General features: G+C 43.8%; 1 protein-coding gene across 1 annotated transcript; it reads left to right on the forward strand.

Annotated features, from left to right (window-relative positions):
• Positions 1 to 4,119: 4,119 nt before the first annotated feature.
• Positions 4,120 to 16,309, forward strand: TNFSF18 (TNF superfamily member 18). The gene is made up of 3 exons (XM_030572757.1): positions 4,120 to 4,383; positions 12,310 to 12,340; positions 14,272 to 16,309. Exons 1-3 carry the CDS (start codon positions 4,234 to 4,236, stop codon positions 14,631 to 14,633), a joined length of 543 nt encoding a protein of 180 aa, XP_030428617.1. The 5' UTR covers positions 4,120 to 4,233; the 3' UTR covers positions 14,634 to 16,309.
• Positions 16,310 to 25,895: the final 9,586 nt, after the last annotated feature.

Raw genomic sequence — 25,895 nt, forward strand, 5'->3', positions numbered from 1 at the left:
CTCCTCCTCTGCAGGCTGAAACATTCCCCAACCCACATACAAAACTTCCCATCCCAACCTGCTTTCCCAAGCTTCTTCTATCCTCACCTGCATTTCGCAGCACGCCTCCACTCCTATATCCACTCCCTCCACTTTCTTGAGCACATCTGCTTCCTCGACAGGCATATCCACTCCCTCACTTCCCCCAGAACTTCCCCACCCACTTTCCCTAGCACATGTGCAAACCCCTAACATTCACACCCCACCCCCTCCCACTCTTCCCAGCACACACCCTGCCATACATGCCAACCCCACATGCTGACGCAGTCTTCCAGTCCACCATTCATATCTCACCAGCTCACCCTGTCCCAGAGGCACTGCACATGTGGTCACTCTCTCTGTTGTTATGACTGTCTTGAAATAACACATCTGCACAGAGGAACAGTCCAGTGCTATTTGTTTGGCAGACTCCCCACAGCCTGCTCCACACACAGTATATTCATGCTCTGGTGACTCATGTTCACAAACTTGTTCAGGTCTGTTTACAGTTGTAGGGCTGTTTTAAAGGGATGGACCATTACAAAATCTTCCAATATCGCAGTGATACAGACACATAACCATGTCAATAGAAGCAATAAATGGCCCATGCTAACTATTTTGGGAGAGAATGTGTTTAGGGATTTAAAGAAAGAGATAGTGAATCAGAATTCTTGAGCTCAGTCCTTATATCTCTCACTCTTTCGCTTACTTATCCTATGACTTTGGACAAGCTAGTCAGTCTCTGCCTTGGTTTTCCCTCCAGTAAAATGGGTATAATAATATTTATCTCTACAATACTTCACTGGGCTTAATTAATTAATATCTGTAATTCTGCCATTCCTTAATTTTTGAGTGCCTGACCTGACTTTGCAATATTAATACCATTCTTCCAACGCGGGGTATTTTTTTCAATGTGCGGTGGGGCACGGCTAGTGTACTTATCTTTAGATTCCTTGTAAATGTTCTTTAGTCCATTATATCCTGTGAATGTCATTCTACTGTACTTTGTGCCTGGTCTTTCAATAGTGAGTCACTGCGCATGATTCAGCAAACAATAAAACATTTTCTTGCAAGTTGCAAATATGTATTCATTCTGATTAGCTGCTCAACGGTACTGTGACAATATAATCCACTAAGAAGCCCACTGGCATGGCTGATGTGATTTCACAAGAACTCTGCATTGCTTTGGTTCAAAATGAAGATTGCTTGGTTCTTTTTTTTTGTGAACTGCAGATGGAGGTTAAAAGGGAGGTGAACTTAAGAGTGTGGAGACAGAAGGGGCTGATCTGGGGTCTGGCAGTGTTTTGTGTTGCTAACAGGGTATCTCAGCTGGCATGCTGGAGCTCTAGGGACTAATGGGTCACTGTATCCCAATGTTTGATAGGCCAGAGGGTGGCCTCCAGACCAGTGTGAAGCCCCATCTATAGTCTGTGGCACATATTAAGGCTTTGTGACCTTGACATCCCTAGCTTGGGGAATTATATCCATTTGTCCTACATCTTGGAAGGTAGCATCCGTCTCATCTTCTGGGATGGATACTCAGCAACTATCAGAGGTGCAGCTTAAACTATGTGCTGTTTATTTAAGAAAGTGGGGAAACAGACACCTGTAAATCCAACCATTTTACTTTTCCTCTCACCTAACCACAGGTATGGGGAGTGGCACTAGCGTGGGTAGTGAAAGTCTGTGTTAAAAAGGGTAAAGGTTGCTAGTGCTGTTCTTGCAATAGCTTCACTTAGTTCATAACTTATTCACCCTTTCAGTTGTTTCCCCGAAAATCAGTGTTTCTCCTCTCAGCAGGAACTGCCATAAGTATGACAGGTCCTCTCTTTTTCTCTCTTTCCCCTGTTCTGTTAGTCTCTCAGACTATTGTCTCTATCTTATCTCCTTTCCATCCTCCAAAGGTTTAGCTCTATTGGGAAAGGAATTAAGCAGTCTGCTGCTCATTATCCCTGCAAATTGGTGATCCATCAATGGCAGCTAATAAACAGGGTGGGACTATATCTATTGTAGTATCGCATGAGGAGAGGCTCACATTATAAAAGACATTTATATTTACTCTGACTGTTCATATGCCATCACTTAAGTGTTCATTATGGGAATCAGGCAAGTGATACTTAAAAAGCATTTTTTAAAATATGAAAAAATTAGGTAACAGCTGGAGAGTCTGTGATGTTTCACAGTAATTTCTTTAGACCCTTTTCTCAATAGAACTCTCATGGCTTTTAACCTTGTTAAAATCTACAGGACATTTCCATAAGACAGTAACTACAAACTGAGTGGTGGTGCTTGAAATCTAGAGCTGAATTTCTGTGGCAATGACCCATTTCTAGTAAGAGCACATGAAGTCTATCAATCCAATACATATTTATAATAGAAAGCGGACTGTTAGCATGAGTTACAAAGTGTAATATTCCAAATTATTTAAAATGCATTCAGCTAGATTCGGGCAACTCTCTGTGGCAGTGCAAAGGGACTTTAAGATAGGGTGATCAGACAGTAAGTGTGAAAAATCGGGATGGGGTTAGGAGTAATAGGGGCGTATATAAGATAACCCCCTAAATATCGGGACTGTCCCTATAAAATTGGGACATCCTGTCACCCTACCTTAAGATGAATGTAAATTACATGTACATTTATTTGAAGGCCCATTTATGCTGTCAAAGTGGTATAAAGGGAATTATTGTAAATGAGAAATAGCCCCACAAAGTGTGTTTTTATGCAGCATCCTTGATTGTTTGGCGGTTGTTTTGCATTATTTTTGGGAAGGAGGTGTGCTCTAATTTGCAAATTTGAATACTCTTCAATGAATCTCCAGATCAATGCAAACCAGAGAGATTCTGCTGTATTTTGTTTTATGTAGCTGTCATTTCCGAATGCACTGTGGTAACAAAGGGGGGGGGGGAATTGCAGAAGTGGATGCCTAAAATGTGTGAATAAAATTTGACTGTGTCCCTGTTACACTGGCAAAATGAGTGTAATGGGGCTGGTTGAAGTTATTTAAATGATTGGGGGGGGTTGGTCAAAAATAGCTTTTTTAAATAAAAAAAGTCTCAATTCTTTTCCTTCTATTAAAAATCTGGAAACCAAAATGTATTCTATTGGTTGATACTTTAACATTTATTTTCATTTTGTGCATTTCACTTTTTCTTTCTTTTCTTTTCTTCCCTACCCCATTTTTTGTTTTTCCTTTTTTCTTTCTTTTTTCCCTTTTAAAAAATGACCAACATGATATTTTTCCTGTCATTTTCAAAAACCAAAAATGTAGAATATTTTTGTTTTAATTTTTGTGTTTGAAAATTTAAAATGTTTGGAAATGGGTAAAAATGCAAATGTATTTGAAAAATAAATTGATCAATTTCAAGTCCTGCAAACTGAAAGCAATTTACAATTTTCAAATGGTGAAATGGAGCTGTATGAAATTAAATTGCATTCTTCTTTTTTTGATCCTTTCCAGTGTGCAAAGCAGGGAGCTACATGCGCAAGTCACTGTTTTCAAATGAAAATATAATACAGGGTTGGTGGCTCCAAAAGGTGAATTGCCAATTTTTTTGGGTGCAATTTTGGTGGCCAATTTTGGAAATGTGGCTCATATTCTGTCATTGCTTTGAAATCTCAACTAGTTCCGTGTTTACTATACAAATAATAAATCCCTCAGAGTATTGGAAAGCTGCCTTCTGTCAATATCGTTCAGTTTTTTAGCACTGGAATTGAGAAACGATTTTAATCCAGACACCAAAACTCTCGGAAAACAAATCCTTGTGGAGAGAAAAACAATCAGACTCCGTGCAATATATTGCAAATGCTGGGATTTGTGCATTTCATAACTTGCCCTTCCTCTTGTTCTTTTGAAGAGCTTTGTGAACTTAGCTCCTTGTCTGAAAATGTTGGGGGGTTTTCATAAGTGTTTGCAATTTGCTGGCTGAGTTTCATTTCAAAGCCGCCTTCACATTCTGGGCCTGGAGCCAAATGAGAGTTCCGTTGTCTACATCAGTTTCATGAGGAAATGCTGGCTAACTGCTTTCTGCAGATACACAGTGATGAAACACATGCATAAGCTCCTCCCTTTCCCATCTTATCCCATGTACAAATTCCGTCCAGGGCTGCTCATTCTTGGTGTCAAGAACTCACGAATTCTTGCAGTATTTTTTAAATGTTGCTGCCGCTGTTTGGTTTTGAGCTGTCTCATCTCTAGCAGTTTGAGAGCTAAGCAACATGGAAACATCAAATTTCCTGCAGAATGGGAATATTCCCAGGGAAGCAAACAATTCAGGATGCAATCGGATGAATCTTTGCACTTTGGCTCTTTTAATACTGGTTGTGGTTCCACTTTTGATAGTCTGCTTTCTGAGCCTTCATAGCCAGGTAAGGAGAGCGCAAAAATATCAGTGAGTATAGTATATTAGTATTAATTATTTTTATTATGACTGATATCTTCATAGAATTGGATAATTGCAACCTTTAGTTCTGTTCCTTCTTGGAGCCAATGCTTTGTCAGGACTGCTTTCAACTGCCCAAGCGCTGTAACCACTTCTTTTGGGAAACTGTTTCATTCCTATTGCTTTCATTTAAAAATGATAAAAAGTCAGTGTTTTCTTCTCATCTGTCCTCTCCTACTATGCCCACTGTTGTTGTGCATTATTATTATTAATGATTATCTGGCAATACCTATTAAAGGAAGGGCTAGACTAGGAGTCCCTTGGTTCAGTAGGGCCACCCAAAGGATTCAGGAAGCCTGGGGCAAAGCAATATTGGGGACCCCTTCCACAGAAAAAAGTTGCAATACTATAGAATACTGTATTCTCATGGGGGCCCTTGCCCTCGCTCCCCGGCAGCCCTGGGAAAAATAACATTTAAAAACCTTCCGCATTTCGGCACAAACCCAGTTTTGAGAAAACTTCTTTTCAAGTCACCTTTACAAGGTATCACTGGTTCTCAGCATCAGCTAGTGCTGAAAGGCACTAAAGCTCATTAAAAGCATTGGACAAAAATTTTCCGTCAAAACTTTTTTTGGATCGAAAACTAGGGGTTTTAACAAGCAGAAAAAATCATGGGCAATGTCTGCTTTCCTTCAAAATGTGTTGTGGTTTTCTTTAATTGAAAAGCTGAAATTAGTCTGCCAAAACCTGAACATGGTTTGGGTTTTCACAAGTGTGTGGCCAAATATTTGCTGCTTGCTGTGTTTTATTGTTTAAAGAAACAATAAAAATATTCTGCTTAAAAAAAATCCAACCCCTATCCACTTCCTGCCCCCTGACTGCCCCCCTCAGAATCCCAACCCATCCTGCACCTTGTCCCCTGACCGCCCCGAGACCCCTCCCACAAACCCCCTCTGCTCCCTGTCCCCTGACTGCTCCAACCCCTATCCCCCCCCACTGAGTCCTGACAGACCCCCAAATGCCCATGATCCAATCCCCCCTTTCCCATCCCCTGACCGCTGCCCCCCCGAACCTCTGCCCCATCCCTGTTCCCTGACTCTCCCCGGGTCTCCCTGCCCCTTATCCAACCCCTCCCCCCACCCCCCAGTCTCCTGTTGAGCTTTGTGTAGAAGGAAATTCTATTTTGCAGAGGATTTCAATAGGAAGGATGGAGCCCTGGATTCTGAGCCAGTCTGGCAGGTGAATTGCTAGGAGCCAAGCAGGTGACCTGGCAGAAAACCAGACAGGTTTAACTGAAACCAAACCAACTTCACAAAACACTTCTATTTCAACAAATGCTAAACTTCAAAGAAACACTTCACCGGAATATTTCTGACCAGCTCTAGGTCCTAGGACTAGGTGGGTTGCTGTGTTTAAACTCCAAATACTTGGTCCAATCTGCTTCATTCCACATGCCAAGTATTTTATCTTGAGAAGTATTTTATGAGCCCCAGGTTGAGTCATCTCTGGCAGTGATGCTTTATCACATGCAGAGAGAGAGTAAATGTCTGCAGTGGCAGGGAAAAGCACCTCAGCTTCATTTTAGCTTTGGAATATTAACAGAGAGCCCACAGTAAGAAAGCATGGTTTTGTGGTTAAGGAGCTGGTTTGGAGTTTGCACAACGTGTGCTTAATTCTGCCTGTCACAGACTTTCTGTCTCACGTGAGGCAAGTCATTTTATAGCCCAGGCCTCAGTTCCCCATCTCTAAAATGGAAATAAATCTTTCTTTGTTGGTCTTGTCCATTCAGATCAGAAGTGTTGTGGGGCAGGGTGTCTGTACAGTGCCTAGCATCATGGGGCCCTGATCTTACCTGAGGTCTCTAAGTTCTGTTGCAACATTAATAATCCCCCAAGAATGCATTCCTGCTCACCAGCTGGTCCTGGGTCTCAAGAGATGAAAACGCAAGTCCAACACACTCCATGACTATCTAGTCCCTGTATCTTTTCATACCAAATTTCAAAGCAGAGAAATTCTATTAACACCCTCATTGAAACCTTGATTGTGATGGAAACACTGACTGGACGTTAGCTACATTGGTGCAAACCTCAACAGTATAACTATAGTACAGAGGTAAAAGGACTGCCTGGGACTCCCTGCCCCTTATCCATCCCCTCCAGCCCCGGCCATTTACCCCCTCTCCCGGAGCCTCAGTGCATGCGTCCAGGAGCAGCCCTGGACAGCGCTGCAGCCACGTGCCTCCGGCTGGGCCTGAGCTCCTCCGTGCTCAGAGCTGCGTGGTAAGGGGGTGGGGCTGAGAGCTCCAGTGGGACTGGAGCTCCTGCCACTCAGCTCAGAGCTCTGGACAGGATGGAGGATGGCAGGAGCTGGGGGGAGCCTCAGGCACTCTTGTGGGGGCCCCTGCGGGGCCCGGGGCAAATTGCCCCACTTGCCCCCTACTCTGGGCAGCCCTGTGGTTCAGCATGCCTCAACCTCATAGAGCCTGATCGTGCAAAATGCTAGCACCTTCCACTCTCAATAGAAGTCACTAATTTTCTATTACATTGTACTAGTTCTATGGCAGCATGACTGCACCCACATGGGAGCAGAGTATGCTCAGCACCTTTCAGGATGCACTAAGCATTTTCTAAAATTGACCCTATTGGCTGCAGCTTTAATTCAGCACCTTGTATGGGTGTGTTATGATAGCTTTAATTACACAATCACATTGCTACTTTTTCCACAGGACCTCTGTCTTGTTCAAGGCATAGGTTGCACAGGTAACCATAAATCTGGCATTTCCTAACTTTTCAGTGCTTGACTTTGAACCTAACATTTATGTAATGTAGTTGTCTTTGTATTTATAGCTTGACCATAGAACAACTAAAGGGACACATGCTAACTGTCGGCCAATATCCAAAGGGTTCAAACATCAAAGAGAGGGAGGAATTTTTAAGGCAGTAGAAGAGGGCAGAGAGATGTATAGCTAGAAGGAAAAGGATGGTACTGAGCAAAAGAATAGGTTGACTATCAGAAGAAACTTTCCATTGGGGAGATCTCTGACACTATGGAATAGCATGAAACATGTCACTTGAAACATTTGCAACTAGGCTGGACAAAGCAGTGGAGCAGACAATCCTGCCCTGGCATTGGGGAGGTCAAGGGGCCCAGTTCAAGCAGGTGTGACTCCACTGAAGTCAATGGCGTTGCATGTGCTTATCTCAAGACTGAATGTAGCCTAAGAGATCTCCTCCATCTCTAGCTTCTCTTCACAGTGTTCTGTGCTTGGGAGGTGAAGGCTAAAGATCCCTCTCCCTCCCTGCACAGCCCATTGATATTTTTAATGGACGTTTACTCTCGTTCCTGAAAGGTGAACACTCACTCTTGGAGAATCCAAACGCTTGCTCTGGATGTTGTGTTTCCAGTATCCAGCTGGGCTGCAGCCTGTCTTCAGGTATAGCTCCAGGAATGGGGGAAGAAGTTCCTTATTTAGATAATCAGCATCAAACACCGCCAGGAAATATGATGACTGTGGCAGGTGGTGTATATCATGAGTTACACTAGGGAACCACCCTGTAAGGTGCTGATCACTCCTTCAAAATGCAGAGCACCCTTAATTCCGATGGGGCTAGAGGGTGCTCAGCACCTCACAGGAGCACAACCTGTCAGAACAGAAAATTGCAAAGCGTTTAGGGAAAAAATTATCTTGGTGCAACTTTTTTTTTTCTTTTAAGTTCTCCCTCTTCCCCTTCCTGCCATTCTATTTTGGAGGCATAACACAGGAGCCTCATGACATGCACTGTGCTCAAAATTGCATACCGCTGACAGTAAATTACAAGTGATACTGGGAAAGTAATGCACACCCCATCCCGTAAGAGTTCTTCCCCTTTCTTTCCACTGCAGAGAGCATTGTCTGAATAAATAAAAGCTTTTCTTTGCACTGTAATTAGGGATGGGGAAGACCAACTGATTGAATTGATCCATCTGCAAGGGCAGGACAAGTTTGCTAGTTTGGTATTTGCCATTGAGTGAACATCGGTACAAACTTGTTATATAGGGCTAGATTGTGAGCCCCTTACTCACAGTGTTGAGCCATTAATCACAGGAGTAGCTCCATTAAAGGCAATGTGAGTGATGAGTTTGCAATCTGGTCCTTAACAGAGTAGGTAAGCTGGGCATACTCCTCCTGTGCCCATCTGCAAACGCTTTCACAAGCTGAAAGAATAAAATGTCCTTCTTGCGATCCTGGGGATGAAGCATGGGTGAGAGCTCAAAATGAAGGAGGAGGCAAGAGGGCAGAGTTCTAGTCCTGCTGATGATGTCATTTGTGACTTCTAGGGCTGGCCTTAGGGAAAATGGTGTTCTGGGTGAACTTTCTTTGAGTTTAAACACAGTCCAGTCACACACCTGAAGTTTACTGGAGAAGCTTGTAAGTCACGGTAGGGACTGTGCACCTATAGCAGAGACCGCTGCAAATGGCACGGGCAGCCCAAACTCTCAGTGCTGGCTCGCCGTAGCACCTGAGCTTCTGGCACCAGTGGTGAGAATGCCAGGCTGGTGGCCATGTGAAGCACAGGGGGAATGGCAGCACTGTGAGGCACAAATTGAAGCTCAGCTCAGCATGCATCCATCTTGGCTTCTGGGAACTTGTCCAGGAAGCAACACTGCCTCCACTTCTCAATGCAACCCAACTTCGGATACCGGTCTGTAGCCCCAGGAGCGTTTGCCACCAGCCCGGGTGTGTCCCATCTGTCCCTAATTCATGGGCATTAGGGGCGGATGAATGGCTACCCTGGTGGGCTGTGCAGGAGAAGCAGGCAGAAGCAGATCTCTCAGCCCCAAGGGCAAAGCCTGCCCTGCAGAGCACTGCCCCAGGCCTACCAGAGCTCCTGCAGCTTGCCCACAGGGCAGACCCTCCCCAGCCACAAGTTACAGCAACACACCCTGCAATTTCAGCCCCTATCCCCTGGCTGGAGCTGGCCCACTCTACCTGCCCCCTCCACCGAGCCAGGACACCACATGTGCCAGCAAAACTACCCATAACTGGGGAGCAGAGCCCAGCCAGCAGGCACTCACTTCTTACCCAGCCTGGGCATGGCACCCTCTTGACCATGGCACCCTCTTGACCATGGCACCCTGATTGGTCGCCCATGTTGCCCACCCATAAGGCCAGCCCTGGTGACTTCACATGAATCACTTTAGCTCTGGAGAGAACCAGGGGATGGGAGGATTAGTCACAGGGCTTTGAGGCCTTGGATGGAAGGTTATAGAGAAAGGAAAAATGTCATCTGTGTGTTTTGAGCTAAGGTGCCCTGACCACCCCAATCTTTTGGGCAGCTGAGTCAGTTAATAGAATTATTCCTGGACAGTGAGCATTTCTCTGGCAGCATGGAAGGAAAGACTCAGCTACGTATTAGCCAGAGGTGAAAGTAAGCCAGTCCGGTCTGGTACAGCGTACCAGCAAGAGCCAGTACGCCGTGCTGGACCGCATCGACTTCCACGGCAGGGATTGAAAGGGCTTTGGGCTGCCTGCTGCGGCTCCGGCGGCTGGGCAGGGGCTGGGGATTTAAAGGGCTCAAAGCTCCTCGCGGCTGCGGGCCGCCCAGAGCCCTTTGAATTCTGGCCGGGGCTCCGGCGGCTGGGCTGGGGCGGGGCTTTAAATGGCTCAGAGCTCCCTGCGGCTGCAGGCAGCCCAGAGATCTCTGAATCCCAGCCACGGCTCTGGTGGCCGGGCTGGGGCCAGGATTTAAAGGGCTCCGGGCTTCCCTCAGTGGCAGGAGCTCTGGGCCCTTTAAATGCTGGGCCCAGCCCCGCAAAGCTTGGGGTTCCCTCTGGCGGCCAGAGCCCCGGGCCCTTTAATTTGCCCCTGAGCCCCAGGGGGCTCCCAGTCACCCCTGCAGCTGGGAGCCCCTGGCTGATTTAAAGGCTCTGGGTCTCCCAGCCACAGCTGGTTCCCCAGGGCCTTTAAATCTTGAGAGGCCATGCCTCTTCCGGATGAGGCCACGCCTCTTCTGGATGAAGCCACGCCCCCCTCAGGACTCCAGCAGTACTAGTAAGTCCTGTAAATTACTTTCACCCCTGGTATTAGCTGAAAGCGGTGTCAGTTGTCATGTCCCTTGAACAAACAGTCATTTCCTCCAATTGCTAGAAGCAGGTGCTGAAATACTACAGTGATGGGCTGAGTATAAGAACCTAAGCAGAATACTGGTTATGGGAACTCAGTCAGGATCAATAGGTTAAAACTAAGGTACACAACAGTGCGAGTGTTTGTCCTCTAGCCTTATTTAGATTAATATAAAATACTGTTTGTTTCCACTGTAAGCAAAGTCTGGCAGGACTTTGTGTTGCAGCATCTACAATGACCTACCATAGCCATTCATGCCAGGAGATATGCGACCAAATCTAGGCCAATGCATTAAAAACATGTTTAGACTATATGGGCAGTGGCCGTCTTTCTTAATAATATATGTACTTTGGACCTATCGCAAAGGGGATCCTGACAGGGGGCTCAGGGTACGACAACAGCAATAACAGATAATAATCATTGATGAAGAGGAGGAGGAGGGGAAATGTTTCCACATGGGTTGTTGCGATTGGTAGTTTCTGTACTGGAGAGGCCAAGAAATGGAATTGAAGTTGCCACAATCAAGAAGTGAGGTGACTGGCTCCCCAATGGGTACTAATGTCTGTGGTTTGTTTTTATATTTGGTGCAAAAGCCTGTGAAAATATGCACAGAAAACAATTAATAATTAATAATATTTAACGATGTAAAATATATTAGGCCACTACTATCTAACATAAGAGATTTACACTAATATTTGAAAACATTGATTGTTTACACTTGTAAGTAGGAGAGTTACTTCCCTTTTCCCATTTCATATGGATCAGTCAGACAGCTGGCCAGTATCCATGGGACAGATGGAATACTGCCAACTTATGGATGTAAACAGATACATTTTTACTCTATTGTGTGTTTTTCAAGCTGTGAGGCATTCCTACAAGAGAGGGCAGTAAAAAGGACTAACCAGGGTCATGCTCAGTCAGACCCTTTGATTGTTTTCCAGAATCTTTGTTTTCATCTAAAAAAACTTAGTCTCTGGCTGTTATAGTTGGGAAGAAAATCTTCAAAACCTGATATGAGTACAACTGATACGTCTACCTAAATTTGCAGACAGCCTGAAATTATAGCTATGAAATGCAGCATTCAACAGGGGCTAACTCAGATTTCAGTGATGATTCTTTGACATCACTGCTAGCTCTTTCACTGCTCTTGAAAAGTAATGTTCCATTGCAGTTTTAAATTAAATAAACCAAATCAAACATTTCTTAACCATGTCTTTCCTTAAAACCACAATGTAAGCTAGAATACAATTTGATTTCTTTTAATAAAAAGTGGCAAAGCCACATGAAAAGATGCAGTAACAATGTTTCTGGAGGGTTATCTGCGTGGTTTAAACCCAGAATCTCTGCATTTAAACATATGAATGTCTACCACTAGAGCTAAAGGTCTAGAGCTGTTACCTTGAGGGCAGTACCAGATTCATAAACCTCTAAACATGCTTTATCCACTAGAGGGTGACAAAGAGATACTATGTAAACATGGGGTACAGTTACATGGCACCAGCCAGTGCTGTGTGATGTCTGATGGTATCCTGTGTTGTTTAGACTCTTACTTTTAGAAACACCAAAACCACCACCACTGTTTAAAATGAAAACAGTCCTAGGGTGAGAGCCATTTGGGTTAAGCAGCTGCTTTCCTGTGAAAGTGAAGAGCCAATTGAAAGAGACCCAATAGAAGTCTGTCTCCTCTGATAACAGAAAGACTTCTGCTGCCTGGGACTTCTCCCAAACATACACAGAACATTAGTTGATAGGTGTAAAAGTCCCAGGCCACCATGCAACATCCTGACCAAACTTTGCTTCTCTTCACAGCCTCCGGAGATCTGCTGGGCTCATGCAACTTGTAAGTATCAAGATATTGGAGTGGGTTTCTGATTTTTACCATTCACACAGTGTGGTGAAGGTGACTAGTTCACAATTATGTACTCAGCAGGCTGGAATATTTCTCCTCTATCTATGAACAGCAGTAAATAATGAAAACAGAGAAACGTGACGCCCAGGTGATCTAGGGGCTATTGTAGGCAACCAGGTGTCAGTTGCTTCTCAGTTCTGTTCCCAGCACTAGCTAGCGGTATCAGATGAATCATCTCTCTTAAAGTGCAGTTCTGCTTTGAAACATGACTGTACAAACAGCATCCTGGGGTTCCATAGTTATTGTCTCTTGAAGACCGCAGATCAAATTCTCAAATGTTACTAATTTAAAAAGGGGGGGGGGAGGGGTGTCCTAACTGCTAGGCCTGTAATCTCATCCTGGGATCTGAAAATCCAGCTGAAGTTTTTTGGCTTAACACAGCAGCAACAAGAAAGATTTTGAAAATGGAACTTGTTACATCTGTGAGCAAGACCTTGTTTTAGCTTGTCACTTCCTTACTGACTTAAGCTAAATTAAAATCCTTTTAACCCAAATTAAGAATGTACTAGATTATTTTCTAAACAGGCATCATTAAATCAGCAGAATTTTTCTGTATAGACAAACCTTTCATTAACAATTCTGTTGATGATGTCTGAGTGCCTGGATAGACTCCAGCAGTCTCCCTGAGAGGTGCAGGCTCTGGAGCAATAACAGGACTAAACAATAGGAAAGCAGATACAACTCTGAACACACATACAGACATCAGATCTGGTGAGTCAGGAAATACCATATCCACACTCACTTTTCAGAGTGAAAAGTTTGCTCACTGGGATGGGCTGGATTTGTGTCTGCTGTTTAATGCAGAGTGAAACAGGAATAAATGGACACAAATCAGATGTCAAGAATTATAACATTTAAAACAGTTGGAGAACACTTCAACTCCCCTGGTCACTCAATTACAGACCTAAAAGTCACAATTCTTCAACAAAAAACCTTCAAAAACAGACTCCAGCGAGAAACTGCAGAACTGCAATTAATTTGCAAACTAGACACCATTAAATTAGACTTGAATAAAGACTGGGAGTGGATGGGTCATTACACAAAGTAAAAATTATTTCCCCGTGCTAATTTTTCCCCTACTGTTACTCACACCTTCTTGTCAACTGTTTGAAATGATTATCACTACAAAAGTTTTTTTTCTCCCACTGATAATAGCCCACCTTAATTGATTAGTCTCATTAGAGTTGGTATGGCAACACCCATTTTTTCATGTTCTCTATGTATATATATCTTCCTACTGTATTTTCCACTGCATGCATCCAATGAAGTGGGTTTTAGGCCATGAAAGTTTAAAGCATAAATTTGTTAGTCTCTAGGGTGCCACAAGTACTTCTTGTTCTTTTTGAGGAGAGGTAGTTAGTTGTTGGAGAGCACTGCTTATCTTTTAGAAGCAGAGGGAGAGCTGGGCTTCGCCCTGCTCCACTTTACCTTAACCCCTGGTTAACTCCAGTGGACCATGCTGATTTTAAACTAACTGAGGATCTGCCCCATGAACAGCAGTCGAATGATTTAAGATGGGTTCAGACCAAAACCCTGGACTAAAAGATCCCCTCATTTCCTGGGAGTCAGAATCTGAATCTGGGTCTGAATAACAGAATCCCAGCTCCAAACAGCCCAGAACTCTGGGAGTTGTTCAGAGTCTGAGTCTTGCTCTGAATTTTGTGGCTCAGACCCTTCCCTTTCCTCCCCAAAGACCTCAAATCAAAGAGATAAGGAAAAGGTAAGGAGGGAGATGAACTAATGGAAAGCATTTACAAAATGACAAGGGAAAATCTAGGAAATGGGCTAGACTTTGAAATATAATTAACTACATTGTATGCGTTTCGCTTTGTTTTCTTTCTTGTCTGGTTCTTTTATGGAAGCACCTTCAAAACATCGTGATTATGACATCATATGGAAGTGGAGCTTGACAGACTGCAGTAGCTTTGTAAGGAATGGCTCTGACCAAAAGCTGGAGATCCTGCAAAGTGGCATGTACTTCATCTATGCCCAGGTGACTCGCATGAAGGAAATAGAAAGTTATTTTACGATGATGCTCTACAAAGATGAGAATATTCTCCTCAACCAGATGACTGGAACAAATACTGGGGAGAACATTGCCTCCATCAATTTCGGGAGACCTTATTTTCTGAGCAAGGGGGAGAAGCTGTTCTGTAAAGTCAATGACGGACTTGAACACATCTTGACAGAAAATCTGACTTACTGGGGGCTGTACAAAATGTAACAGACTTCCACTCAGAGTCAGCTTCTCTCACCCTCCAACGAACATTAGGAATCTAACCTCTGAGTCTGAAGTGTTTGCAATTTCTCTGCATCAAACTCAATACAATGATGCTTTGAGCTTTCTCATCTTCCTGTTGAAGTAATTCAGGATACATGCTCAACAAGCTGTGAATGTGCGACTCCAGTAATGACATCAGATTGTCACAAGTTATGGGAGGAAGACACTTCTCGAAAAACTGTGTGAACAAAGAAAAGCAATATCTTGATGTGTTAGAAATGTTAGTTCTAAAATCCCAGGAAAATGAGTCACTATGTTCTTCTCATTCTGCACTGGTAAACAGTTCCACTCCGTGGCTGGCTGCCTTTCCGTGCGGGGTGAAAGTGATTATCATTTGTATATTTTGTGAAGTGCCTTGGAGGTCCATGGACATGAAAGATGCTGTGTCAATGTAATGTATAATGTGCATACTGTACATAACCTGGACAAAGAGTGGCCTGTCTAGGATTGAGGGACCAACATGTTTAAAAGCAAATGGAATAGAGGGACAATTCCTTGCTCCTATCCAGGGCTTCAGTGGAACATCCTCTTCTTTCTGTCCCCTTCTCTCCTCACATACATACCCAATTTTAGCAAGGGAAACTGCAGCTGTCCCAGTCCCCTCAGGGTGAACCCTGCCCCATCATCCCTGGGGATTCACACCATTTAGGAGTTTTGCATTCAGAATGAATGCAAACTTTATTTTCTCTTTGAACCATTGAGTCCAATGCAGGAGTACTGAAGGTGGCACACACAGCCTGTGTGTCCACATTAAGATTCAGGGTTCCTTGACCCCCACCATTTTCTATCATACAGTGCTGTAACATGGACTTAACAGGGCAGATAAAGTCACACAGAGCAGCATCTGGACTGGAGGGGGACCAGGCTTCAAATTCTCTTAACATCTATAGCTGCATTGTGCAATATAAGCAGATGTAACATTTGTCATTGAAAGGAAGTGGAGTACCCATATCTCTATTGATGGAAGGGCACAACTGTAGAAGTAAAGGTAGAGAAAGAGTGTGATCTAGTGGGGAGAGCTGATGATTGAGATCGTTGAGCTGTATCATATGTTCCTCTACTGAGTCAGTGTGTGACCTTGGGTAAGTCACTGTGGTTGTGCCTCAGCTTCTCCTCGCTAAACAGGCATAACAATGTATTTACCTACCTCACAGGGATGTTGTAAGGCTGAATAAATGGACATTGTAAAGTGCTTGGAGATACTCCGATTCCCTGTTCTAGTGCTGTGGTTGGCCACAATCAGGCTTTTTGTTCCTTGATTGGCTGTCCTAGAGCAAACTCCTCTGATAGATATATGCTTATTTTAATACAAATAGCCATATTTGCATGAATAAAGCCTCCCCAATCATTCCTTGAAACAAATTACAGCTTCATGGATTTTCATGGACAAACAAACAAATACAAACACTATTGGACTGAATCACAATTTAGGGTTAGTTTGGTGCAATGTAGCTGGTATGATTTTATTTTCTGTGTATTCCAACATTAAATATTATGGTGCCTGCTTTACAGAAGTGGCTGCCATTTTGTGTTCATTTCAGTGCAGACCATTAAAGAGGGGACACAAACATACATACAAACAATGCTCTCTCATGTAGACTTTACCTTTGTTCTTTCTTGTTTAGTTAATTACCCTTAATCTAGAATAAAGTTTTTCAGAATAAAAGTGTACAGTGCCCTTGTGTATGACCAAACATGATCGCTTGCAAATACATTTATCCACCCTTTACCTAGCTTGACTGCTCTGCCGGTGTTCGGCCTGCAGAATCTGACCCTCAGTACTCCCATTTGTGAGGGATATTAGTACTTATTTCTTGGCTCACAGGGGGGAGGTGTTGGTTATCAGTTAGGTGTAAAGCCAGTTTGTGTGCATTATAATTGAGCTAGTGTGAGGATGGTGACAAGCTGTGCTGCTCCATGGAGAACCAAGACCCTGAATCCCTCCCACTCCCCCATCCCTGAGGTTGTAGTGAACATTAGTGGGATTTGAAGGTCAGGAGAAGGAGGGTCAGTCTTCATGCTAAAGGGAGCACGGGATCTGTTATTGTGCCTGTCCCATCCACAGGGCACAAAAGGTGTCCTTGCCTCCCGCCCACACATCTGTAGTAGAGCAAGGCCCATGGTGAATCAATGTTTATTAAGAGCTTTAACTAGTGCAGTTCTGGTGTCCCATGTTCAAGAAGGATGAATTCAAACTGGAACAGGTTCAGAGACGGGCTACAAGGATGATCCGAGGAATGGAAAAACTGCCTTATGAAAGGAGACTCAAAGAGCTTGGCTTGTTTAGCCTGGCCAAAAGAAGGCTGCGGGGGGATATGCTTGCTCTATATAAATATATCAGGGGGGTTAATGTTAGGGAGGGAGAGGAATTATTTAAGTTTAGTACTAATGTAGGCACGAGGACGAATGGGTATAAATTGGATATTAGGAAGTTTAGACTTGAAATTAGATGAAGGTTTCTAACCATTAGGGGAGTGAAGTTCTGGAACAGCCTTCCGAGGGAAGTAGTAGGGGCAAAAGACTTTTCTGGCTTTAAGACAAAGCTTGATAAGTATATGGAGGGGATGTTATGATAGGATCGTTAATTTGGGCAATTGATCTTGGATTACCACCAGATAGGTCTGCTCAATGGTCTGCGGGGAGATGTTGGATGGGATGGGAACTGAGTTACTGCAGAGAATTCCTTCTTGGGTGCTGGCTGGTGAGTCTTGCCCACATGCTCAGGGTTTAGCTGATCGCCATATTTGGGGTCAGGAAGGAATTTTCCTCCAGGGCGGATTGAAAGGGGACCTGGAGGTTTTTCGCCTTCCCCTGCAGCGTGGGGCACGGGTCGCTTGCTGGTGGATTCTCTGCAGCTTGAGGTCTTCAAACCAATTTTGAGGATTTCAATAACTCGGTCCTGGGTTAGGGGTTGTTTTAAAATTGGATGGGTGGGGTTCTGTGGCCTGCCTTGTGCAGGAGGTCAGACTAGATGATCATATTGGTCCCTTCTGACCTATGAGTCTATGAGTCTATGAGTAGGGGAATTGCTATGTAAGTGCTAACTCAGCATTATTACGATTCCATCACGGCTACTATCAATAATAATCAGGAAATGCATGGGTTTGCATTCTAAAAGGGTTCCTCCCCAACAGGCTAAGCTTGGCCATGTGAGGAATCCCCCCTCCCTCTGACACAGTATGATTTGTGTTTTAATTACCACTGGCATCTCTGGGACTCTACCGCAGTCTCCATTTCAAAAAGCCATCAGATACCAGAGGTTACCACACACTGGTATCTGAAACACTTTTCATTCTAAGTCTGAGGGGAAAACTACGGTGCCTGAGCTATCACTGCATGGTAACTTGAGAAAGGTTGGTTTTAAATGAAGACTTCGGATTGGTGTCAGCAGCAACAGAAAAGAAAGCTTTGGTTTCGGAGATATTAGCTTATAAATTGCTTCGAGGTTCACTTTGTTTGCATCCAAGGGCACTCTCATAGGTGGGTAGATGTTTGTACCTCTTAATTAGTGCTACACTCAGGGATCTCACTCGTATTCTGAGGTTTAGCTCATCAGTCAGCACACACATGATGTAAGTCTTTCTCTGGAATTAAATATGCCGTGAAGATTTTGAGGATCTGAGTCAGCTTTTCTTTTAGCCTTTTGTTAAACGATAGTGTTACTCACTAGGTTGTTGTGATACATGAAGTGCAGGGAGAGTAGCTAACTTTGATGGACACCCAGTCAGACAGTTAGCTGTAAAAGGCCTCTTGATCTGTTCTCTGCTTGCTTTACCTGTAAAGGGTTAACAAGCCCACAGGTAATAGAAAAGAAGTGGGCACCTGACCAAAAGAGCCAATGGGAAGATAGAACTTTTTAAAATTGGGAAAGAAACTTTCCCTTTGTCTGTTGCTCTCTGGGCTGAAGATACAAGGCAGTAGGAATGCTGTGTAAAGTTTGAACCAGATATGAAAATCATCAGATCATATCTAGAACTACTTTAAACAACCCAAAGGTGTAAGTAGAGCAGAATGGTTAGCTAGACGAGATCAGATTTATTTCTGTTTATTTTTTAAGGCTTGTGGATTTCATCTGTGCTAAGCCCAGATGCTTTTGTTCGCTTGTAACCTTTAAGCTGAACCCCCAAGAAAGCTATTTTGGGCGCTTAATTTTTGTAATTGTTTCTTTTAAGATCTAGCAAAAACCCTAAGTTCCAGAGGTATTTTTTCCTTTTTTGTTTTTCATTAAATTTAGCTTTTTAAAGAAAGGATTGGATTTTTGGTGTCCTATGAGGTTTGTGTATATGTTGTTTAATTAGCTGGTAGCCAAAGCTAATTTCCTTTGTTTTCTTTCTCAGCTCTTCCCCGGAGGGGGTTGAAAGGGCTTGAGGGTACCGCACAGAGAGGAATTCCCAGGATCCAAGGGGTTTTTTTTGCATTTGGCGGTGGTAGCATTTACCAAGCCAAGGTCAGAGAGAAGCTGGAACCTTGGGAGTTTAATACAAGCTTGGAGTGGCCAGTATTAATTTTTAGAATCCTTGTGGGCCCCCACTTTCTGCACTCAAAGTGACAGAGTGGGGATTCAGCCTTAACAGTTGTGATCAAGACACTTTCAGCTCATGCACCGCTCAGTTTCACCAGCTAAACATGGACAGACAAAGAGACAGGCAGGAGAAGACAAAAGAAGGGAAACTGAAAAATGTCGTAAGTATGGACAGACACAGTGGATGGTGATTGCTATTATGGCAAGCAAAACTATTGATCCTTTCTCAATACATCCCCTGCTGGCCTTTCTGAAATTGGGAGGCTGAAAGGGAGTCCAGTCCTGCCCAGGTACCAGAGGGGATGGAATCTTTCTTACTCCAGATGTCAGACAAGCAAGTGAAGCCCACAATCTAGTACTATCTAAGGTAGGTTGTCAATACCAAGGTCTGAAGATCCTGTAGGCTACATAACTGTTAGACTCATACCCAGGAGCCGAGCGTAAAGGAAAAGGCAGGCACTACAATTCCAGCAAAACAAAACTGAAAATAGATCCTGTCAAATTAAACTTGATTTTTTTTATGAGATTACATGTTTGGCTGATAAAGGTAACAGTGTTCACATAATAGACTTAGACTTGGTAAAAGCAGCAAAGAATCCTGTGGCACCTTATAGACTAACAGATGTTTTGGACATGAGCTTTCGTGGGTGAATACCCACTTTGTCAGATGTGTGTAGTGGAAATGTCCAGGGGCAGGTATATATATGCAGGCAAGCTAGAGATAATAAGATAAGTTCAATCAGGGAGGATGAGGTCCTGTTCTAGCAGTTGAGGTGTGAAAATCAAGGGAGGAGAAACTGGTTTTGTAGTTGGCAAGCCATTCACAGTCTTTGTTTAATCCTGAGCTGATGGTGTCAAATTTGCAGATGAACTGAAGCTCAGCAGTTTCGCTTTGAAGTCTGGTCCTGAAGTTTTTTTGCTGCAGGATGGCCACCTTAAGGTCTGCTATAGTGTGGCCAGGGAGGTTGAAGTGTTCTTCTACAGGTTTTTGTATATTGCCATTCCTAATATCTGATTTGTGTCCGTTTATCCTTTTCCGCAGCGACTGTCCAGTTTGGCTGATGTACATAGCAGAGGGGCATTGATGGCATATATTACATTGGTGGACGTGCAGGTGAATGAACTGGTGATGCTATGGCTGATCTGGTTAGGTCCTGTGATGGTGTCGCTGGTGTAGATATGTGGACAGAGTTGGCATCGAGGTTTGTTGCATGGATTGGTTCCTGAGCTAGAGTTACTATGATGCGGTGTGCAGTTACTGGTGAGAATATGTTTCAGGTTGGCAGGTTGCCTGTGGGCGAGGACTGGCCTGCCACCCAAGGCCTGTGAAAGTGTGGGATCATTGTCCAGGATGGTCAGACCTGTTCCTTGAAACATGTGGTAAGAATTATACCTTGAACTAAGTCTAGTTTGTCAAATTTTAGTTACTAGAAAGTGTTCCGGTCTTTATTTGTCTTGTAACCATTTCTGACTTTAATACTTTATACTGGTACTCACTTAAACTCTCTCTCTTTGTAGTTAAACTTATTTTATTCTTTAATCAAAACTAATCCAGGGTTGTGTTTAAACTGAAATGTTTGGTAACTCCAGCTAAAGTAGCAAACTGTTGTATATTGACCCCTTACAGAAGCAACAGACTTCTAACATCCTAACTACTCTGGAGAAGGCTGGACAGTGCAGAACAAACATTTTGGGGAAGAATTTGGGAGTGCAGAGTGACCCCAAAGCAAGTAGTAACCAGAGCTGCTGGAAGCCAGATTGTGACTGGAGTGTTGATGACTGGCTGCTGGGGTCAGAGCTTCTACCATTCACAGTGAAATGTGCTGCTAACGCCAGAACTGTGCCTCCTGCTCTCCATAGAGGAAGGAGATCAGTAGATGGCACACGTTAGAACAGAAGGATCCATTCCCAGAGTGAATCTCACATCTCTCCTTCATGCAAGCACACATACACATGGTTTCATCCAGGAAGGGTGTCATAAACAGATAGCTAAGGGTTAATGTCTCTTTCACCTGGAGCACCTGACCAGAGGACCAATCAGGAAACCGGATTTTTTCAACTTTGGGTGGAGGGAATTGTGTGTCTGAGGTCTTTGTTTTCTGGCTGCCTGCTTTCTCTGAGCTTTGGAGAAGTAGTTCTGTTTTCTAATCTTCTGTTTCTAAGTGTAAGGACAAAGAGATCAGATAGTAAGTTATATGGTTTCTTTTCTTTGGTATTTGCATAAATATAAGTGCTGGAGTGCTTTGATTTGTATTCTTTTTGAATAAGGCTGTTTATTCAATATTCTTTTAAGAAATTGCCCTGTATTGTGTCATCTTAATACAGAGAGACTATTTGTATGTATTTTTTCTTTCTTTTTTTTATATAAAGCTTTCTTTTAAGATCTGTTGGAGTTTTTCTTTACTTCAGGGAAATTGAGTCTGTACTCACCAGGGAATTGGTGGGAGGAAGAAATCAGGGGAGATCTGTGTGTGTTGAAGTGGCTAGCCTGATTTTGCATTCCCTCTGGGGGAATAGGAAAGTCCTTTTTGTTTCCAGGATTGGGAACGGAGAGGGTAGTTTCACAGAGCTTGTGTCTGTGTATCTCTCCAGAAGCACCTGGAGGGGGGAAGGGAAAAAGGATTATTTCCCTTTGTTGTGAGACTCAAGGGATTTGGGTTTTGGGGTCCCCAGGGAAGGTTTTTCAGGGGGACCAGAGTGCCCCAAAACACTCTAATTTTTTGGGTGGTGGCAGCAAGTACCAGGTCCAAGCTGGTAACTAAGCTTGGAGGTTTTCATGCTAACCCCCATATTTTGGACGCTAAGGTCCAAATCTGGGAATAAGGTTATTGACAAAGGGGGAAAAAACCTTTGTACATTTGGTGAGAAATAAGCTGCTGGAGTTTTCTGAATCAATGAATCTCAGACTGGGGTCAATGGTTTCACCATCAGCTATCAAAGAATGTGGTGGCAAAGGCTGCGACAGAAGGTGGGTGGGAGAGTGGATGCATAATACGAAGTATTGGGAGACCAGGCGCAGAAGGTCAGGGATGGGAGACTGAAAGAGGGCACCTTCCCTGAAATGATCTGCCAAATTAAAAAGCTGGAGAACCTCTTCTCTAGAGCCTTAGTTACATTTGCCCAGCACCACTGTCACACCCAAATAGCCCTCTCCCTCAGGGAGTCCCTGGGGAAGGCAGATCAGCATTGTATCTGGCTAATGACGTTGCAAGCATCACAAAGCATTTTGGGGAGTGTCAAAAGTGTGTGAGTGGAGAATGGAAGTTTCCTTTGCAGAGTCCGAGAGGCCGAGTGGGGGAGAAAGAAGAAGAGTAGAGAAAGGGTTAACTCAACACTGCAGCTAGCAAGCTCAGTCTGAAGATAAGACACTGGACCCAATCCAAGGTCATGGCACGAGATGAGAAATCTGCAGCTGCGTTTAACTCTCACAGTTTTCAGCCAGCCATGAGAAAAGAAAAAAATACACCGAGATGCAGAGCTGCAGAGATAGCAGCGAGAACAGTGAGAGCGAATGAGATGGCGACAGCGAAGGCCAACAGAAGAGAAAACAAAGTCTCCGAAGTTGGGATGGTTTGGAAAACCAAGGAAGCCACAGAAGGCTGGTTTGAACTGGTACACAGAGCACCAGGCACAGAGGTCCCTGGACAACGACACCCCCAAAGGAACCCAGGACTTAAAAACCCTCCCGAGAGCTGGAGCATTCTGGAGATTACAGTGGATTCCCCGGACAACCTGGGCCCAGGGGAAGAACTCCCGTCCATCCCTCCCCGTCTTCTTCTCATATTACACCCATGCCTGGCCAGTTTTGGATAGTGAATGTGTGAGTATGAAAGTGGGTTAGGGCTTGGGGCTCTAATGCTTTCTTTCTTCCCCCGAGTGACACGGGAGCATTACCAGCACTCTCTGCTGTATTTTATCATTTTATTAATAATGCTTTAAAATTTAAATACTTGGTGTGTTATATCATCTCCTCCCCAAACGATCCTGCGGCGTCAGCCTGATCACCTAACCCTCCAGGCAGATTGGTAATGAAAATCTATCACACCACGACATGAAATCAGCACAGTACCCCAGGCCAGCACAAGAGAATCTCAAGAAATTCAATGTGATGAATTAATTGTAGCTGCAAAACATTTTCCATTATAATCTGATGTTTTCACTCAATCGCATCTTTTTCCTTTGGGAATACAGTTTTCCATGCTTAGTCTGTGCTCAAACCTTATAGTTAGTTTGTTTTTTTTAAATGTGAGTAAAATATTGTCAGCCATTTATTTAAGTCTAGGAAATTGGGAGGAAATGCATTTTTACCTGTTCTGCAGGAAATTCTAGCTACGCTTTTTTGCATAGGTTCCAAGAAAAAAAACCTGCTGACGTTTGAAACTTGTGAGGGACATGGTCATCACTGGGGTCATGTGTCATGGCTTCTGCTTTTTTGGGGAAACATTTCTTTGGATAAAAGTAATGGATGATTAAAAAACCTCTTCTGCACATACAGTTTTAACGGATAACAATGCAGGAAGTTGCTAGAGCCTGAACTGTGCTAGAACTGCCTGAGGGCTACCACCGGAGCTATTGGATCTGAGGTGACATCAGTTATTTTGGCAACATTCCCTAAGCGTGTTCTATTGTTTAATAAAGCTGTATTTGGCTTTCGCCTTTTGTGTCATTCTTTTCTTCTCTACGAGTTGAGTTGTCAGGAAGGATGTGGAGATTGGACAGAGCCAGGAGCTGTCCCAGCCTATGTGCAGCTGAGAAATGAGTGGCTTGAGCCAATATTCAGAACAGGATAAGCTGTCTCTGAGGGGTGGGCTGGAGAATTATGGGATTGCACTGGAAGGTCTAATTGTATTTGTGCAGCTGCAGCCCTCCCGCTTCGGTCTTCTCTACATTAGTAAACTGCGTAGTGATAATGTAACAACAGAGGAAGCTGTAGGGTGGATGGGACTTGGGGGCGGAGGCGTTACCATCAATGGTGCAGAATGACATTGCAGTGGCATTCAGCCTTGTTCATGAGAATCTCAGCTTTCATTTAAAAAAAAAAAGGAGTGGGTTTCTAGCCCTTGTGGTTGCGAAGAAAAGCTGGTATACGTGAAGCAAGTGCACCCCTAACGGCCCAGAAGCCACATCAAAAGCACCCAAAATGTATGTTTGTATATCCCATTACTTTCTGGGGCCTGACTCAGATTTCAATATACTATGAAGCAGAACGAATGGCACAGGGGCTGTCACCTCTGAACTGTGGTGTATTGAGAACAATGTTGGAATTGTAAACTATCACGTTAAGAGTTTGGGGGGTGGTTCCTGGTCCTGCTTGCAGGCTAGGGAGCACCATAAGAAAGTGTTCTTAAATCAAGATGGGTTGAGTTGTGCCTTGCAGCCTGTTTTCTCCCTTTGTTCTGGGGGTCTTGTGTGTTATCATACTAAACTCTATGAAATAAAGCTGTGTTACATTGTACCCTTCCCGCAAGAACATTTGATGGGTTTTTTAAAATCTAACTTCTCTGCATGTATGCCTTGAAAAACATTAATAAGCCTACACTGGTTGAGGAAGTCCTGAATGACAATCCCAGTTTTGCCGCTGTGAGGCTTCATTCATTAATATTTATATTGTGTTTTGAGATCCATGGAGAAAAGGTGCTATCGACATGTAAGGCAGAGACCTTTCCCTCCCTCAGGTATTATGAATTCACAAAGGAATGGTCAGACCGGTCTTGTGACTGACATATTTCTTTCAAATATAGTTCCCTGAAGGAAGTGCCAAAACTGGATTGCTGGAATCAAACCCCCACACCTGTGTTTAGGGGCTTTCAAATTCAGATCCATATCTGATTCAAACAGTTGTGACACAGGGCTTGTCTACATGGAGAGTTTGTGTGCAGCAAGCTGTAGTGTAAATATACAGCGCCTAGTGTGGCATGTACAAATTGGCCCAGCAGACCCTGCTGCCATGCACTAGAAGTTCCATAGTGTGTTTTGACGTACAGCTGTTTCAAACAGGAGTAGGTCAAAGCACACTACAAAACTTTTAGTGCATCCCAGCAGGGTCCACAGGGGCAGTGAGTGTGTGGCTAGCTTTATTTTACTTTCTCTAGCAAGATTGCAATGTAGGTCAAATGTGACAATTACTGGATTGCTGATGTTTAATATAAATCCAATCAACTTCTTACGACATCAATAGGAAATTATGTTCATTGTTAAAATTAAATGGAACTTCTTCAAAATACTTGGGAATCATACATGGGAACATCTACAGAAGAGGACCCCGAAGAGATCTATATGTTTAATAGCATAATACATAAAATGTATATAGTCAATAGAGCCTGCATCTTAATCTGAAGCTTGGCTGAAGTCAATGGCAAAGTTGACATTGATTTCAAATAGCTATTCAGAGGGGTAAACCGCTTCATCAACTCTGAGCTCCCACAACCCATCACAGAACCCAGCACCAAGTGCTGCGAAGGACTATCATCAGACTGCACTGTAAAGGTCATGTGAAGGCTTGACAAACAACCTGAATTTGTCCCATCGGCACGCACCAACCCACAGCCCACCTGCATTCTCAGAGTGCAGTGCATTCACTCCTTAAGAAGTTCCGGACACTCTAAGAGAGTCTTGACTAAAGATCTGTGACTCTGACTCATGCCCTTCCAGGCTTGTGAAAGAGTCACAACTCATGAGCTATC

The sequence above is a fragment of the Gopherus evgoodei genome, chromosome 8, assembly GCF_007399415.2.
Source record: "Gopherus evgoodei ecotype Sinaloan lineage chromosome 8, rGopEvg1_v1.p, whole genome shotgun sequence".
Lineage (NCBI taxonomy): Eukaryota > Metazoa > Chordata > Testudines > Testudinidae > Gopherus > Gopherus evgoodei.